Consider the following 19,844-nt stretch of genomic DNA (forward strand, 5'->3'; position numbering starts at 1 on the left):
GGTTGAAAATTGGAGCAAATGTGAAGTTGCTGAAGAGCTTTAGCCTACTAAATAATCATCTAAAAGTTCACCAGTCTTACATTGTGCATAAAATATAAAATAGTATTACATTATACATAAAAATAAAGAGGTTATTTGTGAACATCCTCACAGTTAATCTCATAAATTTAATTTTGGGTACAGTTTAAGAAAAGGACTACTTATTACAAGTTTCCACGGTAGGAGCACACCACACGCGCTTCGTAGGTCTCCCCCTTCTCTTCCTGTGGCGATTTATGCTCCGGTTCAGCTGGTCGATGGACAAGCGTGGTTTGCTGGAGATTTCCTTTCTCCTGCCATTTCTGTTGAGGGGAGGTGGGGCCTGCCAGACCTTTGACAAGTCAGACATAGACTGCTTTCAGTCTCTTCAGATGTTTTCTCCATGTGTTACAAATACCTTTCATGTAGTTCAGTCACCAAAAGATCGGAGTCCTGGCTTCCTAGGTGGGCAAGTGTTAGTAAACGGGGTGGTTCATTTGTTGCCGCCCTGCGTGAGGCCAGGGTTCTCTGCTCCAATCCTGAGGCGCCTTCTTATCCGGGCGGTCGGCTAACAGCCAGTGTCCTGTGCTGACTACGTCATCACGTGTGGACGGGGCGAGCTGGAATGCGTGTCTCGGCTCTGGGCGGGGAAGACACCTGTGCGTGGTTGCCAGCAGGCAGTGTGGCAAAAAGCCCGCTTTGCGTGTTTTAGTGCCCCATTGTTTTCAGAATGCTGTAGTCTCTGTTGGAAAGCCAACAGTGGCCATAAATGGTGTTTGCTAATTTTTCTCAAAAACGAACTTCCGGACTCCTGAGAGCGTGGTGCTGATTCACTTAAAAAAACAACAACAACAACAAAAGCACTGTGTGGTGTGAACACGTGTCCTACTCAAAGATATGCTGGAGTAGGTTGTACAGAAGGAGAGTTAATAATTAGGCGAGGGTAGGGTTAATAATTAGGAAAGGGTATTAACATTATCTGATTTAATTAAAAATTTTTGAAGACTTTTTTTTACAAATAGATATGTCAGTATTCATTTAAAAATTTGAAACCCTGAAAAAATGTTTTTGATCTTCATATATGTTTCCAAGAGTCTGTAGTTATTTTTCTTCAAACGTAGACTCATAACTTTTTTTCCACTTACTATACTATGGAGACTGTTTTCTGGCAAGATGTTTAATTCCACTGCATTATATTTAATGAATGCAGTATATGGCTGTAACATACTCTAACCAGTGATGTAATAATGGTACAGTTCCACTTTTGGTAAGAAATTAAGACTTTTCTGACAGTACTTTATTTCGTAAGGTGTTTATTTATTTAGTACATGAGAATTAGAGATAAATCTGCTTTCTGGGAATTTATAGGGTATCAGTGTATGTAGTAAAGCACTTTGTTTAGGAATTAGAAATCTGCTTTGAATCTCATTTGATAGCTAGCTGTTTGATCTCTTCCAAGTTATTTATTTCTGAGTCCCCATTTTAGCATCTGTAAGATGAAGATAATTTTGTTAGGAAAAATTGAGATAATTTAATGTAAAAGTTCTTAGTAAGTTGTTTAAGAAATGTCCCAAGGTGTAAAATATCTTTACAAAAGAATATATGTTTATGGTGTTAGATATAAAGTGAGTTTGAAAATGTAAGTTCCATTTTTGTTCAGACCTAAGTAGTCCCAACCCTATTGAATTACTTGTAGAATTATCACAATTCCTAAATTATTCAAAACCCAAATTCTCTAAGCATCATGTATAGACTAAGTAAAATGTACGTTATTCAATTAAAGGGTTACTTAATTTATAGAAGTTTTTTGTCATGTATTTTCCTAAATAATAAAAGAATATATGTCCCATACTGTTTTATAAATTCTTTATAGTCATGCAAGTAGACTTTATACTTGAGGAAATTAGAAATAATAGCCAGTGTAAAATTATCTTCACTCATATAAATTGTTAGTCTTCTACACACATGTGTAAACATCAGATAAAAAATTACTGAGGCAGTGTCATATAGTGTAAAACCACTAGTCTGGTGTCATTGAGGCCTGGGTTTAGGTTAATTCAACACATTTCTATTGAGGCACCTATTTTGGGCTAGGAACAGTGAAGGACTATAACATTGTACACAATATTATAGTCACCCTGAAAGAGTCAGTTAAGATGGATTCTGAAACATGGGTAAAATTTGGATAATCAGAGACTTTGGGGAAGGTTACATAAAGGCATAGAAATAGGCATAGCATAGGACAGGACCTGGTGTTTAGATGTTAAGAAATCCTGTTGGCTGGAGTTAGAAATGGATAATGGTCAATAAGACTGGAATAAAAGGATGGAGTCAGCTGGCAGGGTGACTTGAAAACAAAATATAGGAGTTTGGACTGAATATCAGGCTGTACTAAGCTGCTCAAGATTTGTGATCAATGATATAATTGCAGGCATGGTTTCAGGAAGATACTAGTATTAGTTATATTACTAATTTTATTCTTTAAGGTCAGTCACATTGTCTTTGGGTTCTTCTGAAGATTAAAATTCTTTTTTTCCATTCCGAGACTATTCTTTGAATTCTATGACACAGATACAGGTTCGTTCTTTCTTTTATTTGAGAAGATCAGTAATGAGAAATTAATGCTTTAAAGAGATTAGTGGCTACTCCTTTACTTCCTCTTACTTTGGTAAGAAGTTTACTTCTTTTAAACCGCAGATTCTTTTAAATGTTTTATTATATGGCTAAGTTTATTTGACAAGATTCTATTTATGTCCATCCTTGATGGTATTAAATGTTTTTGAGTGAAAACTATATAAATCTATTTCTTGCCATTTCAGATTCACAGTACAAATTGCAAAGGAAGTTATAGATCTCCTGAGGTTTTCTCCTAGCTCTAAAAGTCTATAATTCAGATATATTTTTTACACCTTATTTTGGTTTATTTAACTAGCCTATCAAATCAGTTTTTAAAAATCACTTTTAAACAAGTTTTAGCTAATGCCTCAAACTGTTTTTAGAAAGAGGTAAAGAGCTGTTACCAGATAGTTTCTCCTTTCTAGATAGGGAATGATTGATTACCGGTAATGATTTATTGACCTAATACGGTTCTTTGGGAATTTGGGAATGGACTTAAAGGGATTTTTCTGTTCCTAAATTGGTTATCTTTATCAGTATATTTTCACTGCTGGAATTACCCAGAAGAATATTTGTAGTAGTTTTTTTGAAGAGGTTAACTTCAACAGTGATTCACTTGAGCTAATACTGTTTCTTTCATCTTCAAATAGTTGGAATAGATAATGGGAAAGAAGCAGTTGAAAGTGCGGCTGCATTTCTCTTCAAGACATTTCACTTGAAGGACTCTGTTGGTCACAAGGAGACAAAAGCTATCAAACAGATGTTTGGTCCCTTTCCATCGTCATCGGCCACTGCAGCTTGTAATGCTACTAATCGAATTACTACTCGTTTCCGTCAAGACAATCTCACTGCTCTTATCCAGATGACAGAGGAAGAAAATAGTGATAGAGTTTTATTTGGTAAAAATTTAGCATTTTCATTTGACATGCATGATTTGGACCACTTTGACGAGTTGCCAATAAATGGTGAACCCCAGAAAACCATAAGCCTTGATTATAAGAAGTTTCTGAATGAACATTTTCAGGAGCATTCCACCCCAGAGCTCAAGCCTGTGGAAAAAACAAACGACTCCTTTTTGTGGTGTGAAGTTGAGAAGTACTTAAATGCAACTTTAAATGAAATGGCTGAAGCAACAAGAATAGAAGATCTTTGCTGTACTTTATATGATATGCTTGCTTCCGTTAAAAGTGGTGATGAACTTCAGAATGAGGTATAGTGGAAGTTATTGAAGTTTTAATATGAATTACCTTAATAGCCTTTTAAAACATGGATAGTTAGCAAAGATAGTTTAATATTGTGCTGCTGTAAAATAGATAGCCAAATGGTTTATATAGTATGCATGTATATCTTTCCACTAAGTAGTTGGAGGAGGACTGTGAATGTAATGAATAACAGAAGATTGAGGGCAACAGTTAAGATGTCCACAGGTTTTGGTTATTGGGATAGTCCTAGTTAAATCTGCTGTTAACATTTTAATAATCAATAGTCAGTAATCTTCAAAAAGTGTATAGGTTTAAATGATGAATCATGATTACCATACTAGTAAGTGTTAATGTTTGTATAGTGCTTTATATTTCTGAGTTCTTTGATGAAAATATAATAAATTTCAAAGTATTAGAAATTTTATCTATATATTGAGTGACTTACTGATTTAGAAAAATATTTTTCACTAGTTTCCATGTTTGAAAGAATAAACTTTGAAAAACAGACTGATCTAGAAATAACTGGACTAATTTATATTACTTAGTAAAAAAAGTCTTTATAAGTTTTTTATATCATATAAAGGAAAACATAATTTTAATTCTTTTCTATGCCACGATTTAGTTATGTTATTCAAAATGATGAATTACTCTTACAGTTACATGAAAAGTTCATCTTAAAGTGTTTAGTTTTGCTCTCAATACTGGCATTATATTCCTTTCCTGTTATAAATTTAATATAATGTCAACCTAATCTTAATACTGGATAAATTAGATGAGTAACATATTTAATGAAGGATTAAGAGAAGTGGTATACTGTTGCAGAGTGGGTAGAGGCTTTGAAATCAGGCAGTCCTTCCTTTCCCTTTTATTGGTGGTAAGACTTTAGGTAATTGAATTTCCAGAGGCTGTTTTCTTGTTGGACTGTCTCACAGGGCTATGAATGCAAAGATAATAGAATCGTTATAAGCTTTCAATGATCTATCTATATGTGAAATGGTAAGTAGCATTTAGTAAATACTCATTACATAGTAATGTAGCTGTGAATATTATTTGTTATTATTTTAAATCACATCAAGTGTCAGAAATACAGATGAAAATACTAGTTTTTTTTTCAGAGAAAAATTAATTTAGGGAATTAACTAAACAGATATTGGAGGCCTGACCCCATGGTAATAATAGGTATTATGCTGATAAACTTCAGTTTGAAAATAAGTTATCGTATTGTTAATTCTGTGATCAGTTTCATTTATCTTAACTTTTTTGCAGTTTAATTTATATCAGGTTATGTTCCATATTCGTAAATGGTTTTGCTCTAACATTTTGAAAATAATAGTATTGTTTTAAAAATTGGGATTTATAAAGAAAATTCTACTGATACTTGTTTATCCTAACTGAATATATAGCAGTTGTCTTATTATGATTATAGTAAACTGAAACTTACAAACATATAACTAACGGAAATTTTAGCCATAAAACTGTTCTTTTCACTTCTGAATATCTGCAGTGTAATTTGTATTTCTTATTTCCTTGCCACAATTTTTAAGTAGTAACTGAATCTGATTGTTGGAGGGAGAATGTTTTTTAGTTCTCAAGATTTTTTTCATAATTTACCTCAGTACATGGTCAAACTTAATTCATGCATCCATCCATTCATCGTATGTTTATTGTATGTGTTTATTATGTATGAGGTACAGTGCTAGTTACTGGACATAGAAGGATGAATAAGATAGCAACCTTACTCTCAGGGAATTCATTGTTCAGTAAGAGGAAATAACATGAAGTAAGTGTACTCAAATACCATAGGTATTATGTTACTACAGTTGACCCTTAGACAGCACAGGTGTTGGGGCATTGACCCCATGCACAGGCAAAAGTCCACCTATAATTTTTGACTCCCCCCAGAACTTAACTACTAATAGCCTACTGTTGACTGGAAGCCTTATTGATAATGTAGTCGATTAACACATATTTTGTATGCTAGAGAAAAGAAAATGTTAAGAAGATCATAAGGAAGAGAAAATACATTTACAGTCATATACTGTATTTATTGAGAAAAAAACCATATATAAGTGGACCCACACAGTTCAAACCCGTGTTGTTCACACGTCAACCATATATAAAAAGAAAATGGGGGCGTAAAAGAACCAGTCATAGATTGTGTGGAGGGGTTACTATGGTAGGAAAAGTATTCATAGAGGAGGTTAATCTTGAGCCACGTCTTAAAATATGACTATATTTAACTTCTTCAAGTGGACCAGAAAGGTAGGGAACCTATTTTAAATGTGAACAAGAACGCAATGTGTTTAAAGAGCTGTAATCTGTACAGTGAGGGTGCTGGTTGTAAAAGGCATGTGGTTGAGAGACAAGGGTGGGCAGACAGATAAGGGACAAATAAAGTAAGGCTTTGTACACCTTGTTAAGGTATACTGGGAGCCACTCTAAAACCTATAGATACACCCTATATGGTCTGGTTCAGTGATTTTTTTCAACCAGTGTTTAATGGACAGTTTAACATGTAAGTGAATATGTCACATTCTACCAGTGGCTTGAGTAATGGAGTTTTAAATGATTCATTTAGTGTTTTGGTTTTTCTAACTGAATAAAAATAAACAATTATTATGATAGTCTTTTTTTTAATTTTACAGTATATGTTATTTATACTTTATATATTCGATCCCTTTCTGTACAATTGTAGTTTGTTACAGCAAATTTTCCTTATAATTTTGAAGTAATGCTTTAATAGAAAAATGTTTATTACAGTCACTCTTGACCACTGTTATTTTCACTTTAAGGTGTGCTATACCTTATGTGTTGTCTTTTGACTTTTAAATTCTTCACTTTGGAGCCTGGAAAGGGTGTAGTTAAAAGAGTAATCAGTATGTGTGATAGCATGATTAATTTCCATTTCTTTTTGAGGTTTTAGTTGACTCTGGAATAATAATATTTAAATAAACATGCTGTGTGCTGTTGCTCTAGAAATTTAGCAGAACCATAGGAATATGAGGAGTATGTTAAAAGCTATGTCTGTGCTGAAGGCATTTTTCTTCCTCAACATAGGATTCCCAATTCCAACTTTAGTTTGTTGACCTAATGACTGATGATAAAGCTGTTTTTGAGGACTGGCTATTTAAAGTTTTTTTTCCCCCCCAAAGACCTTTATGTTATTGTTGAACTAGTGTTGGAAGCATGAGAATAAAAAGTGTGTGCATATGATGACATTTACCACAAAGGTGGTACTAGAGAAAGGTTCTAGTCTGAAATGTGTGGAGAGAAGTAATCGTAATGACAATAGTAATAACAGTAATGGCAACTTTTGAGTGTCTACTGTTTGACATAAGCATTATGTTAAGTGTTGTATGTGTGTCACCTCCTTTAATCTTTTTTCTTTTTTTTATTTTATTATGTTATGTTAATCACCATACATTACATCATTAGTTTTTGATGTAGTGTTCCATGATTCATTGTGTGCATATAACACCCAGTGCTCCATTCAGTACATGCCCTCTTTAATACCCATCACCAGGCTAACCCATCCCCCCACCCCCCCAGAACCCTGTTTGTTTCTCAGAGTCCATCGTCTCTCATGGTTCGTCTCCCCCTCGGATTTCCCCCCCTTCATTTTTCCCTTCCTACTATCTTCTCTTTTTTTTTTTTTAACATATAATGTGTTATTTGTTTCAGAGGTACAGGTCTGTGATTCAACAGTCTTACACAATTCACAGCGCTCACCATAGCACATACCCTCCCCAGTGTCTATCACCCAGCCACCCCCTCCCTCCCACCCCCACCACTCCAGCAACCCTCAGTTTGTTTCCTGAGATTGAGAATTCCTCGTATCAGTGAGATCATATGATACATGTCTTTCTCTGACTCCTTTAATCGTTAACAGCAATGCCTTGAGGTCAACAGTGCTGGATTAAAACCTATTAGAAACTGCTAAGCACTGGAAAGGTTACATTCTGAGACACTTCCTAGTTAAGTTATTAAAAAAAAAAAAACTAAAGCAAATATAAGAAATTCTAATAAAATTTCATTTGTACCATTGTAGTTAAGTTGAAGTTATTTTTCAAACATAAAGCATTTTTCTCATTTTTTGGTACCTCTGCTTTGCTGGTACTTATTTAAGGAAATAATCTGTTGGCCTTATGGATTATTGCTTACTAGGAGCTATTTTATAGAAATGTTGGGAAATTTCCCCAAGGTTACAGAATAGGTAGTGAATCCAGGATTTAAATTCAGAATTCTGACTCCACTGTGGTGTATTTTCTTTGCCAAAAAGTAAATCTGTACATTTTGCTGTATTTGGTGCTTTGAAACATAAAACATTTTAAATATACTGAGGAATCTTTGGCACTTACTCTAATTCATAATTTCATTAGAAACAATGTTTTGCCCTTTTAGAGAGTTCCAAATATGGAATTGGCTGAAATAAGAGAAAGGATGGAACCTTATTAAGGATGAATTTCAGTATTTCTGCAGAGAATTAATGACATTTGAAGTATTTATATGTTTTAGTGGCTGTTGAACTAATACAACAGCCCACTTCTTAGGTTTCCCAATACCATCATCTTTACCTGCCCTACCTTGCACCTCTAAGGGCTTTTCTTCTTTTAACCTCTCACTCCTAGTCATCTTTCTGTTAAAGCTACACTCATGATTAAGCCTTAGAATTTGATTGAGCTAGAGATTCTTTAAGGTTCTTTATGCTCTTGAGGTTTATTTATTTTAAAAAAATATTAACGTTAGAGCACTTTAGCCATTGGAAGCAAGTAAGATTTGAACATTCCATGTTATTTTCTTAATCAGGACCTATCCTGATTGGTACAGACATCTTCCTGTTGCTGATGTTCCATAACCAGAATTGTAGCAGTCGGTTTAGTCCTACTGGCATCATATAATGAACTTTGAACACAGACTTTCCCCCTAGAAAGTAGTAGTATTAGTAACAGCAAATCTACTATGTTTTCAGTGCCTGTTATGTGTGGACCTGTACCAGGCTGTCTCCTTTGACATAACCAGTTTCTTCATAGTCCTGCATGGTAGGGATAAAATACTCTGTAAAAAGATACAAAACAAAACTGAGGCCCATGTGTTTCCTAAAGTGATAAAAGCAAGACTTGTAGAAATTCTGGGACTTTTTTCTAAACCTAGGCCTACTGTTCAACCCAATATGCCATTAGATTCTTTCTGAAGAGAAGGGCACTGACTAACAAGACTATCTGAAGGAATTTCTTTTCTTCCAAAGCCGGGTCAGATTCTGTCCGTTTCCTTACCTGTGGTTGACCATGGGCAAACTACTAAGCCTTTATAACATCAGCTCCCTATTTGTCAAATATCTGCTTAGGAATTTTGCTGTGGGGAATTGTGAGATAATATATATGAAGTACTTAGCATAATGTTTCACAGACTGTAGGCTTTCAAATGTTAGTTTCTTGCCTTCCATATTAATGAGCATCATATATTTAAACATATTAAAATTTTATTAGTGTATACACTATAGATGAGTATATAAAATTTTATCTATGCCTTATATATAGATGGTTCAAGTAATAAAATGATGCTTAAAGGCTAGGTCTTAATTCAGAGAATTATTATTTTTACTACTTTTTTTTTTCTATTTAGCTTTAAGTGTCACTAATCCTAAGAAAATCTTTTGAATTTAATTTTTTTTTATTTTTTTATTGTTATGTTAATCACCATACATTACATCATTAGTTTTTGATGTATTGAATTTAATTTTTGATGTGAGTTCTGATTTTAATAGTCTTTGTTAAAATATAAAAGATGTTAATAGAAAAACACTTGAGAATATTGGAGATCTATTGAAGATGTATTGGAGTGTACATATCTCTTGGTACTCTTTCAATATTAAATGCTATTTACAGTTATTAATACTGATGTAAATATTGATAGAGTTATTGTGTAATCAGTTCTTAGGAAAAGTGAATTTTGAGTTGTATTGATATGATCATAGTTTGCTTTTGTGCATATGGGGCTTATTCTTTATAGCATTTGTGATTTGACATTTGCTGTTAGCTTTATCTCTTGACTTTTTGCAGATGGTGTTACTTGACTCATTCAAGTAAACTTCTGAATTTAACCCTGTTCCAGACATGTGCCTGATCCTAAAAAGTAGTTGGTTAGATTGTCTTCTGAGAGAAGACTGTATTTTTTTTATTACTTATTTGCATTATAAATGATTCAACATTCTTTGAAATTTTGATGTAGAATAATTAGCATGGTTTAATAATGGTGATTCTTAAACATTTTGTTCTCAAAACTCCTTTACACTCTTAAGAATTACTGAGGACCTCCTAGAACTTTTCTTTATGTTGTTTATCAATATGTTCTATCGATATTGTATTAGAAATTAAAACAAAAATTTAATACATTAAATTATTTAATAAGTATTTTAAAATAATGTAATATACCTAATTTGTTATATTAACATAAGGAACATTTTTATTAAAAATAACTTTTCTAAAATAAAAAAATATAGTTTGAAGAATGGCATTGTATTACATTTTTTCATATTATTTCAACGTCTAGCTTAATAGAAGACAACTAGATTCCCAGATGTGCTTCCACATTTAGTCGGTTCTGATAATCATACATTATGTAGCTTATGCAAAGCTCAACTCACTTTATACTCATGGGAGGATGTGACTGAACGAGGCAAATAATATTTTAATAAAATAAAATATACTGATATTAAATTTCTTATATTAAATAATGTTATTTAGTTTTAATAATAATTTTGACCTCATGGACCTCTTAAAAGGATCTTAGACATTCCAGACCACACTTTGAAAACCACTAATTTAATGTATATACTACAGTCTGACGAGAATATAGTGATGGTTTTGGTATCTAGAATAGTGTATTTATTATTGTGCGGAATGATACCGTTAATGCTTTATGAAAAGATTTTTCATCTATTTGATGTTGTACATTCTTTTTGGTAGATTTAGCACTGCTGAACAATACAAAAACACTGATATCAGCCAGGCTGGAATTAAAATAGTGTCCCTTCAGCTTTGAGGGCCAAATATGTGTTGTTTTTTCTATAGTCTTTCCACCAGTGATCAGAAGAGCCTTTCCTCCAACCAAAGTGAATAGAGAGCTGCCACTGGGTAAAATTACATTTTTAAGACATACAGAATCTTTAGAGTCATAGAATTTCTCCACCCAATCTAGTATTTGTGGGTCTAGCATTCTGTCAGAATGATAGTGCCCATATAATGAGGTCTAATGAAGTGGTTTTTGTTTTTTTTTTTTTTCAAAAGGCATCCCATTTCTTTCTTGAGTAGTTCTCTTATAACTTACTTGTTTTGTTGAACTGATACTATTTCTATTATGTCTGCCATTTAGTCCTGCATTTCTGCAGTGAGGTAACAAAGTTGTAGGCATCTACCTTTTTACATGAGGATTTTTTTTTTTTTAAGATTTTATCTATTTATTTCACAGAGAGAGACACAGCGAGAGAGGGAACACAGCAGGGGGAGTGGGAGAGGGAGAAGCAGGCTTCCCGCGGAGCAGGGACCCCGATGTGGGGCTCGATCCCAGGGGATCATGACCTGAGCCGAAGGCAGACACCCAATGACTGAGCCACCCAGGCGCCCCTACATAAGGATGTTTTAGACATGGTGGTAGTTACATTTTCTCTCCCTTACCCTTTTTTCTTTTAAGTGTAAAACTCTCAGTTTTCTTCTATGTTGCCATTAATCCATTGTCAACCCAGTTTGGATACAGTGGTTCAGTGCTCCATAGATCTACCAGTATTGACATGTAGAATGCTTTCATCATCTTCTCTTCAAGGATATTAAAAAGTGAGTTACTTTGCCAGTTTAAGAACAATTAAACCAATAATCTCATAGGAAAATTAATTAAGACTATTTTTTCATGACTTCATTTAGTGAATCCTGTTCTTTTTTGTTGTTGTTACATTGCTATGTGTTAATTTTAAGCTTATATTTATTTTTCACAATCCATCATTTTTATCTCTTCTGTTTTCTTTTTTTAAATTGGAGAATTTTGCCTTTCTCTGGCACTTTTTTTTTTCATTATTTCTCAGAGATAGCAGTGATTATGCTTAAAATCCTTGCCTGTTTAAAAGAGAGAAAATGGTATCTTACTGTTTAATAGCATTTTTTTATTACAACTGAGGTTTAGGTTTTTTTTTTTCCATATATTTCTAGGCCACTTACAGTTTTCCTGTGAGAATTGCCAATTTTTCATTTGATGAAATTTTTTTATTTTTAAGAAAATTTATAATGAGATTAAAAAACTTTTGCAGATGTTCTAAGTATTCAAGTAGGCAGATCTATTCATCTTTTTACATAGGAGTCTTCCTTTGGTGTTAGATTGCTTAGAAAGGCAGTCCTCAAGACATGATTGAATCTACCATGTTTTTTGAGCTTTGTTCATTTTTAGTCTCACTGGTTTTAAGTAGAATGTTATTTGGATCAGATGTCTCTTTTCTCTGTATTTCATTAATGGACACATACCTGAATATGTCCATAGTGCATACTCTAAAGTGATAGAGCCATTTTTCTCAAGGTTCTTGTCACTTCCACATTGTTTACCATTTTAGGTTGTTCATTCCTATGTTTACTCTATAAGCAATGAACTTTTCATGAGGAAAAATGAATCATTTGTTATACTTTTAGCTGAATGTAAAAGTTAGGGAAGGTCAAAATAGGTGAAATATTTCACCTGTTATAATGGGTCTCTTAAGTTTTATAATCTCTATTGGGAAAGCATTAGCTATATTTTATATTTATCTTGGTTGTGTGTTGCTTTTGTTCCTCTTTTTATGGGTCCAATTATTAAAATGATGGGTTGAAAAGGACATGATAAAATAAACATAAAGTTGTGTACTTGTAACCAGGAATACTATTAATTCTAGATAGGAAAATCTGGTTTAGCAGCTACATTTGTTTAAAAAAAATTTTTTTTTAACCAGTCGCTATTTCCTCCTTTATTTTTTGGCCACATTTAGGTTTTAAGCATGTTTTACTCTATAAGAAAACACTGATGTCATACTTGATAAAATCCATTTTTTTTTAAGATTTATTTAATTGAGAGAGAGAGCTTGCAAGTGTGGGAGAAGGTGAGGCAGAGAAGCAGACTCCTCATTGAACACGGAGCCTGACACCAGGGATGGGGGTGTGGGGCTTGATCTCACAACCCTGAGATCATGACCTGAGCCAAAATCAAGAATCAGATGCTCACCCGACTGATTCACCCAGGCACTCCAAAATCCATTTGTTGTAGTTAAAAAAACCTGTTATAGGTAAATGAGTGTCCGTCTGTTGGGCAAAACTCTGTCTCCACCTTTTAATAACCTATAGTTTAACTTAAACTCACAATTAAGACTTAAACACTTGCTGTTACTAATCTGTGGCAGTAATGGATTTCAAACCATTTTGCTCTTCATTGGAATGGTTATTCAAAGAATAAGACGTTTTGCCAAATTTCATACTTTTTCTCTTATTTTTCTGTTTGGCACTGTTTACTCATTCATTCATTCATTGTCTACTGTGTGTCAGATATTAAGGTTTTCAGAGACAAAAAGGAAATCTAACAAAGTTTAACCAACCACTCTCATTACCTTGTTTGTTTGGTCTCCTCTTAGAATTTCCATATCTATCTATCTATATATACATATATATATATATATACACAAGGAGAACGGGCAAGAAAATTGTATTTGATATAATGAATAATATTATGACGAATTTGGGAGAGCACATGCATTTTATATACCGAGAGATACCTATATTTTATTAGTAAAATAAAGGATATATTAGAGATACCTATATTTTATTAGTAAAATAAAGGATAAATTTCTTATTTTAATATTTGAGATTAAGAACATTTCAGGTGTTTCAATTGTCAATTTGTAAACAAATAACTATTAGATTTAGAAATTGCTCTGAGCATTCATTTAAATACTTAATACATTAATTGTGTTCAGCTTTATATATACATGCACACATATTCATACACATATATATAATGGCTATAAATTTGTTTATTCTAAGGCAATTAAAATCGACGTATTTTCTAAGAATCAAGCTATCAATTTTCCATGAAAATGTAAAGCAGGATTTTAAATATACAGTGGTACCTAGCTGTAACCTTACTTACACACATCTAATTAATTGTAGCATGTGAAGAATGAATAGGTTCACATTCCAAGTAGTTTTAATTAAGTTGTAAGTGACCTTGGTTTTAGCTTTGTGTTAGATTAAGTACCTGTAAATAATGAACATTAGTTATTCTGAAAATATAATTTATCTAATTTTCTGCAGTCCAACAATTTGCATAACACATTTTTATTGAGAGAAAAATAAATTCTAAATAAATGCTGTCCTAATTTTCATGGTCATTTTCTTACGTGTTTAAGACTTTATTTTGGAATGTATGAATATTTAATAATCTTTTATGCCACAAACCAAACTAAGAATAATTTACAATGTTATTAATATACTGTGCTTTATGTAATTATTCCAATACTCAGTTCCACATGGACTGTTAATTCAAAATTTTTTTCCTCTACTTAGCTTTTAACATTTTTTATCATACTTCATTATTCTTAGTTTTCAATATGCATATCTATTTCATTTGACATGCAAATCTAAAATAACTTGTTATCTCAAAAGAAGACATTCTCTAAATTGAATATTGTTTTTCTTTAGATATTATGTTTACTATATAATATATAATGTATGCTGTTTAGTACACGCAGTAGAGGTGTAGATATAACTTTAATTTTTAAAATGCGTATCTCTGTATAATTAAAAAAGAAAATACATTGATTTGCTTTAATTTATTTGCTTTAATCTGAATGCCTCCTTTTTTTCTTGGGGCTTTATTGGTTGGGTACTGGTTCATTGTATGGTTTTTCGATCCTCCTGGTATGCTTAGAATCCCAGCCTGAGTAAAGGATTTATAAATTATCCTGTTTTAATACCTAAGGTTATTACAACTTCATGAAATAAACTTCTGGAGCTTTCTTTCTTTTCCTGTTTTCAAAAAAGTTTCTATAAGAAAATGATTATGTCTTTCATGAAAGTTTGATACATGGTTGCTTCTGAAACTGTCCGGCCTGGAGTCTTTTTGGAGGGCAGACTTTAATTACCAATTCAAATTTTACAGTAGTTGTTGACTTATTCAGATTTTTTATTAGTTAAATCAAGTTTGAAAATTATATTTTTAATGAAATTAGCCATTTCATCTGAGTACTCAAGCTTTCTGCTCTAAAAGTATTTATAATATCCTCTTATTAAAAAAAATGTTAACAGTAGTTTTTAATTGGATTGCTCCTTTCTATCTGCCTTTTCTCTATTTTGTCCTTATTGATAGAGGAGTGTTTGTTTTATTTTCAGAGAACCACTTTTGGTTTTGTTGCTCTTCTGTTTATTTTTCCCCCCACATATTCTTTGGCTTATATTAATATAGCATGTATTAGTTTTAAATAATAAGACATGCGGCAGTTTCCTCACCTTTAGATACATAAGGCCTCTAGTTACACCCAGTTATAACATGTATTTGTTTCACAGTGGAGATGGGTTTCTTTAAAATTTTTAATGTATATACAATTACTTGTTTTCTTATGCTATCAACAATAATCATGATAACATTTGAAATACTCTAAAAATGTTAGGTGACCTCAAGGACATTTTACTGTATTTGTGAAATAAAAGATCCCAATGAAATTCCAAGAGATGTATATTTCATAACCTGATGACTAATGCTGTTAGAAAATGACTTCATACTGATCTTTTCATTACTTACTTGTTTTCTTCCCAAAGATTTATTAAGCATCTTTTATATATAAGACATTTTATAAGGTAGTTTTCATTTAAACCACAAGTAGGATAATCATTCAACTTTGCAAATATTTATCATTAGGAGAATAGTCGCTTAGATTAATAATAGGGTTATAATTCTTTTTTTCTTGAATCATATCATCTTTTTAAAAAATTTAATGGACTTTTTAAAGACCAGTTTTAGGTTTACAGAAAAATTGAACAAAAAAAAAGAACATCGCGATACACCCTCTTTTGTTGTGTAAATTCTTTTAATGGAAGCAACTGCTCTGTTTATCTCTTTGATAGTATTATTTATTTTAAAGTCTTTGTCATCTTATTCTATATTACCTTCTGGAGTCACTTAAGTTCCATTGTTGATTTTGTTAACTATCATTTTTAGGATGAGATATCTTCATATATGGGGCACCTGGGTGACTCAGTGGGTTAAGCACCTGCCTTCGGCTCAGGTCATGATCTCCATGTCCTGGGATGGAACCATGCATTCAGCTTCCTGCTCAGTGGGGAGTCTGCTTCTTTCTCTCTTTCTCCCTCTGCCCCTCCCCATCACTCGTTCTCTCTCTCTCTCAAATAAAATCTTAAAAAAAAAATTTCTTCATCTGTTTGGAATTTTAATTCTTATGCAGATGTTAATTTGTAACTTCTCCCCTTTGCATCTCCCCTACGCCCTGTATTAGGTTCTTGTAGTAGTTGTGGCCCCAAGTGTCATTTTTGTAGTAGTTCTTTTCAACCCCTCTCATGAACAGCAGAGCCCTATTTATTCCCTTGCCCTGGCTTCAGCTAAGCCTTGCTCCCACACTGCGTGGGACATTGCTCATTTAGGTGAGAGGCTTCCAGGGAGCCAAACCCCTGACCATGCTGTCCGGAATTGGAGCCTTGATTGTCATTTCATCTCTACCCAGTGCTCTGCCTTTTTTGCTCAGTGTTTAGTCCAGGGAGATATTTTTATTGTTTTTAGGTTTTGAAGTGTGTGTTTTAGGTTTTCTCTTTTTTTGTTCTACCAGAAGAGATATTTTAAAGCATGAATTTTCTGTCACCATTTCTTCTTCATCTTAATTGCTAATACTTGTTCTTTCAGAAGGCAGTCTTCTTCCTATCTTAAGCATAAAGGGGAAGGGATTTTTTTCAAGATAATTTTAAGAAGTTTAATAGTAAAATCTATTTTAGTGTTTGTATTTTTTTAAAGGAGAAATGACTTGTTATTCTTATAGGATCATATTTTTTATTGTGGCAAACTAAGGGTTTAGCTACTTATGAATATTAAATAAAAATTGAAAATAGTAGAGTAACTAAATTCAGTATATAGAAGGTACATGCCAATTGTATTGTCACAATCAGTGACCAATAAACACTTATTCAGCTTATTTCTATTTAGAGTTAAAATTGAAATCTTGAGTTTGCTCACAGTAATAGAAAATTAATCATGATGTTTATGTTGATTTAATAAGAATAACAACTATATGTATATAAATATTTTGATGATTCTGGGGAAAAAAAGCACCAAAGCCAGGAACTTGTTGCTTATATTATTATTAAGCCTTATTTATATTTGCTTTATTTTGGTACTTTTAGCCCTGTCTCTAGTTTTATATGAGTACTGATTCTCATAGCTTTGTTGTTTTTGCATTTTATGTATCAGTTGATACCTAGAAAAAGTGATGTGTGATATACTGTTCTTGGGGTTTGAACTTCTGTGTAGAGAATTTAGTGCCTTGCAAATCCTGCAAATAGAAAGGACCCCTAATAAATGCTATGATTTTTATCATCTGTACCAATAAGGAAAGAGGCTAACTAAACATTGCGTGCATATTACCAGTCTATAGGAAATGTAATAAATATTCAATGTGTATATGAGCAATCACAGGTATTGTTTTCTACAAAAAAAATTCCTTTTTTTTTGATACACAAAGAAATAAGCTTATTTGAAGACTGATATGACACCCACTTGCTCCATTTTATAAATCTGGCTATTTAGATGCTCAAACACATTTTTAATTCCTGTGTGTAAGCTGCTGTTCTTTTTCTTAACTAGTTAAAAATGCCATGTCTCTTCTACTTAGAAAGACTATAATGGACACCCTGCACTTACTGCTTCTCCTTCCTTCTTAACTAGATGTAGTTAGATATTAGGATAAGGAGTTTGCTTATGGATCCATATGATTAAATTGTTAAAACATTTATTGTGCTATGAAATAATAATTATTAAAAATTACTACCATAATCTTTCACTGGTAAGATTTTTTAGAAAATAGTGTGTGTCATCATGATTCCCACGTGGTCAAATTGTGTTTGATTAAAAAACGATTTTTCTCTTGAAAAATACGATTTGATAGAAGAAATAATTTGTCTTATCACTGGTTCTCATTTTCTTAGTTATCAGCTAATTTGCCTACATGATAAGGGATTTTATTTGTATAATTTCTGGTGTTCATTCCAAATATGGTAAATAAACCTATTTTATTTATTAGTTAAGTGAGTGGTGCTTTGTGTCTGTAGCAGACAAAAAGTGAAAAAAAACATAAATCAGAATCTGGTTTGTATTATTTAAAAATAAGATAAAACCTGTTTTGATTAAGTATTTTATGTTTATTATAGAAAATTTGGAAAAGATAAAAGATAGGAAAAATGAAAATTATACAATTTAATGAAATAAAAAATAAAGACATACTTGTCAAAATGTGGAAAGGAATGGATAAATAAACTGTGGTATAACCATATAATGGGAAATTATTTAGTGATAAAAGGAAATGAGCCATCCATCAGGCTGTGAAAAAATGTGGAAAGAATGAATATTGCCAAGTGAAAGAAGTCATTCTGAAAAGGCTACATATTGTATGATTGTAACTATAGGACATTCTGGAAAAAGTGAAAATCTGAAAAAGATAGTCCAAAGATCAATAGTTGCGAGGGGTTGGGAAGGGAGGAAGGGATGAAGTGGGGAGCACAGGACAGTGAATTTATTCTGTGTGATACTATTAATGGTAGAAACATATCATTGTAGTCATTATGCATTTATCAAAACTTATAGAATGTGCAACACAAAAAAACTAATGTAAAGCTATGGACTTAAAAAAAATCTAACTTGGTGGTCAGTATGATACAACTAGACAGATAAATTATGCTATGTAAATATATTCTATCTAGCTCTTAGTAGACCCATTTACAGTAGAATCAAAATATGTTCTAGGCCAATGATTGCACTGATTGAAATACTCTGTTTGCTCTCCAACATAATAGCCACTAGCCATTTGTGGCTGTTGATCTCTTGCAGTGTGGCTAATATGACTGACAAATTGTATTTTAAATTTATAATTATTGAAAGTATAAGTAGGTCATGTGGCTAGTGGCTACAAAATTAGGGAAGTATCTAAATTAAATAAGAGAGAAATATCAGTGATTAATGCAGTTAGGTGGCATTAATAGTTTATTGAAAAACTTTACCGTAAATATTGGTTCAGTGACAATTTGGGGTCAGTTCTTTCTTTCTTTTTTCTTTATTCTTTTCTTATCCCTTATTATTTTTATTTTTGCCCTGTCCTCAGTACTTTATTTTTTTTTTTTAAGATTTTATTTACTTATTTGTCAGAGAGAGACAAAGCACAAGAAGGGGGAGCGGCAGGCAGAGGGAGAAGCAGACTCCCTGCTGAGCAAGGAGCCCGATGCCATGTGGGACTCCATCCCAGGACCCTGGGATCATGACCGAGCCGAAGGCAGATGCTTAACTGACTCAGCTACCCAGGAGTCCCTGTCCTCGGTATTTTAATCAATAATTTACATACAGGCATGTTTATTGAACTTGGATTCAGGACAGATTCAACATTGATAGTGTTTAATGATATGACAGATGCCTAAATCTGGATTTAAAAGGCTCTCAAAAGACTAAAAAGAAGAAACAGGAAGAAAGTGAACTTTGTAAGCAATCTATTTGAATTCTGGGCTTACAAATTGTAAAAAATACAGGATATGGGAATCTTGGACTACTAGGAATTCATGTGGAAAAAACCTAAAACCAAAATGCTTTTACTTGGCTGCACATTCAATTTGAACCAACAGTGTGATGTTGTTACCACCTTAGGCTGTGTTCAGAAAAGTTTAACATCTAGTTCAAAAGTGTTGTACTCTCTGTGATCTGCCCTGATCAAATTATATTTGAAATATTATGTTCAGTTTG

At 32.7% G+C, this 19,844-nt stretch overlaps 1 protein-coding gene across 1 annotated transcript in view; it reads left to right on the forward strand.

The window, feature by feature from the left end:
• The window catches only part of ASCC3 (activating signal cointegrator 1 complex subunit 3), a 338,572-nt gene that overhangs the window by 33,541 nt on the left and 285,187 nt on the right, over window positions 1–19,844 (forward strand). Inside the window, exon 4 of the mRNA XM_028104151.2 lies at window positions 3,285–3,844. Within this exon, the coding sequence (XP_027959952.1) occupies window positions 3,285–3,844 (560 nt within the window). The remainder of the gene's footprint in view (window positions 1–3,284; window positions 3,845–19,844) is intronic.

The sequence above is a fragment of the Eumetopias jubatus genome, unplaced genomic scaffold, assembly GCF_037043125.1.
Source record: "Eumetopias jubatus isolate StellerSeaLion01/CBP00866 unplaced genomic scaffold, mEumJub1_p1.0 scaffold_6, whole genome shotgun sequence".
Taxonomy (NCBI): domain Eukaryota; kingdom Metazoa; phylum Chordata; class Mammalia; order Carnivora; family Otariidae; genus Eumetopias; species Eumetopias jubatus.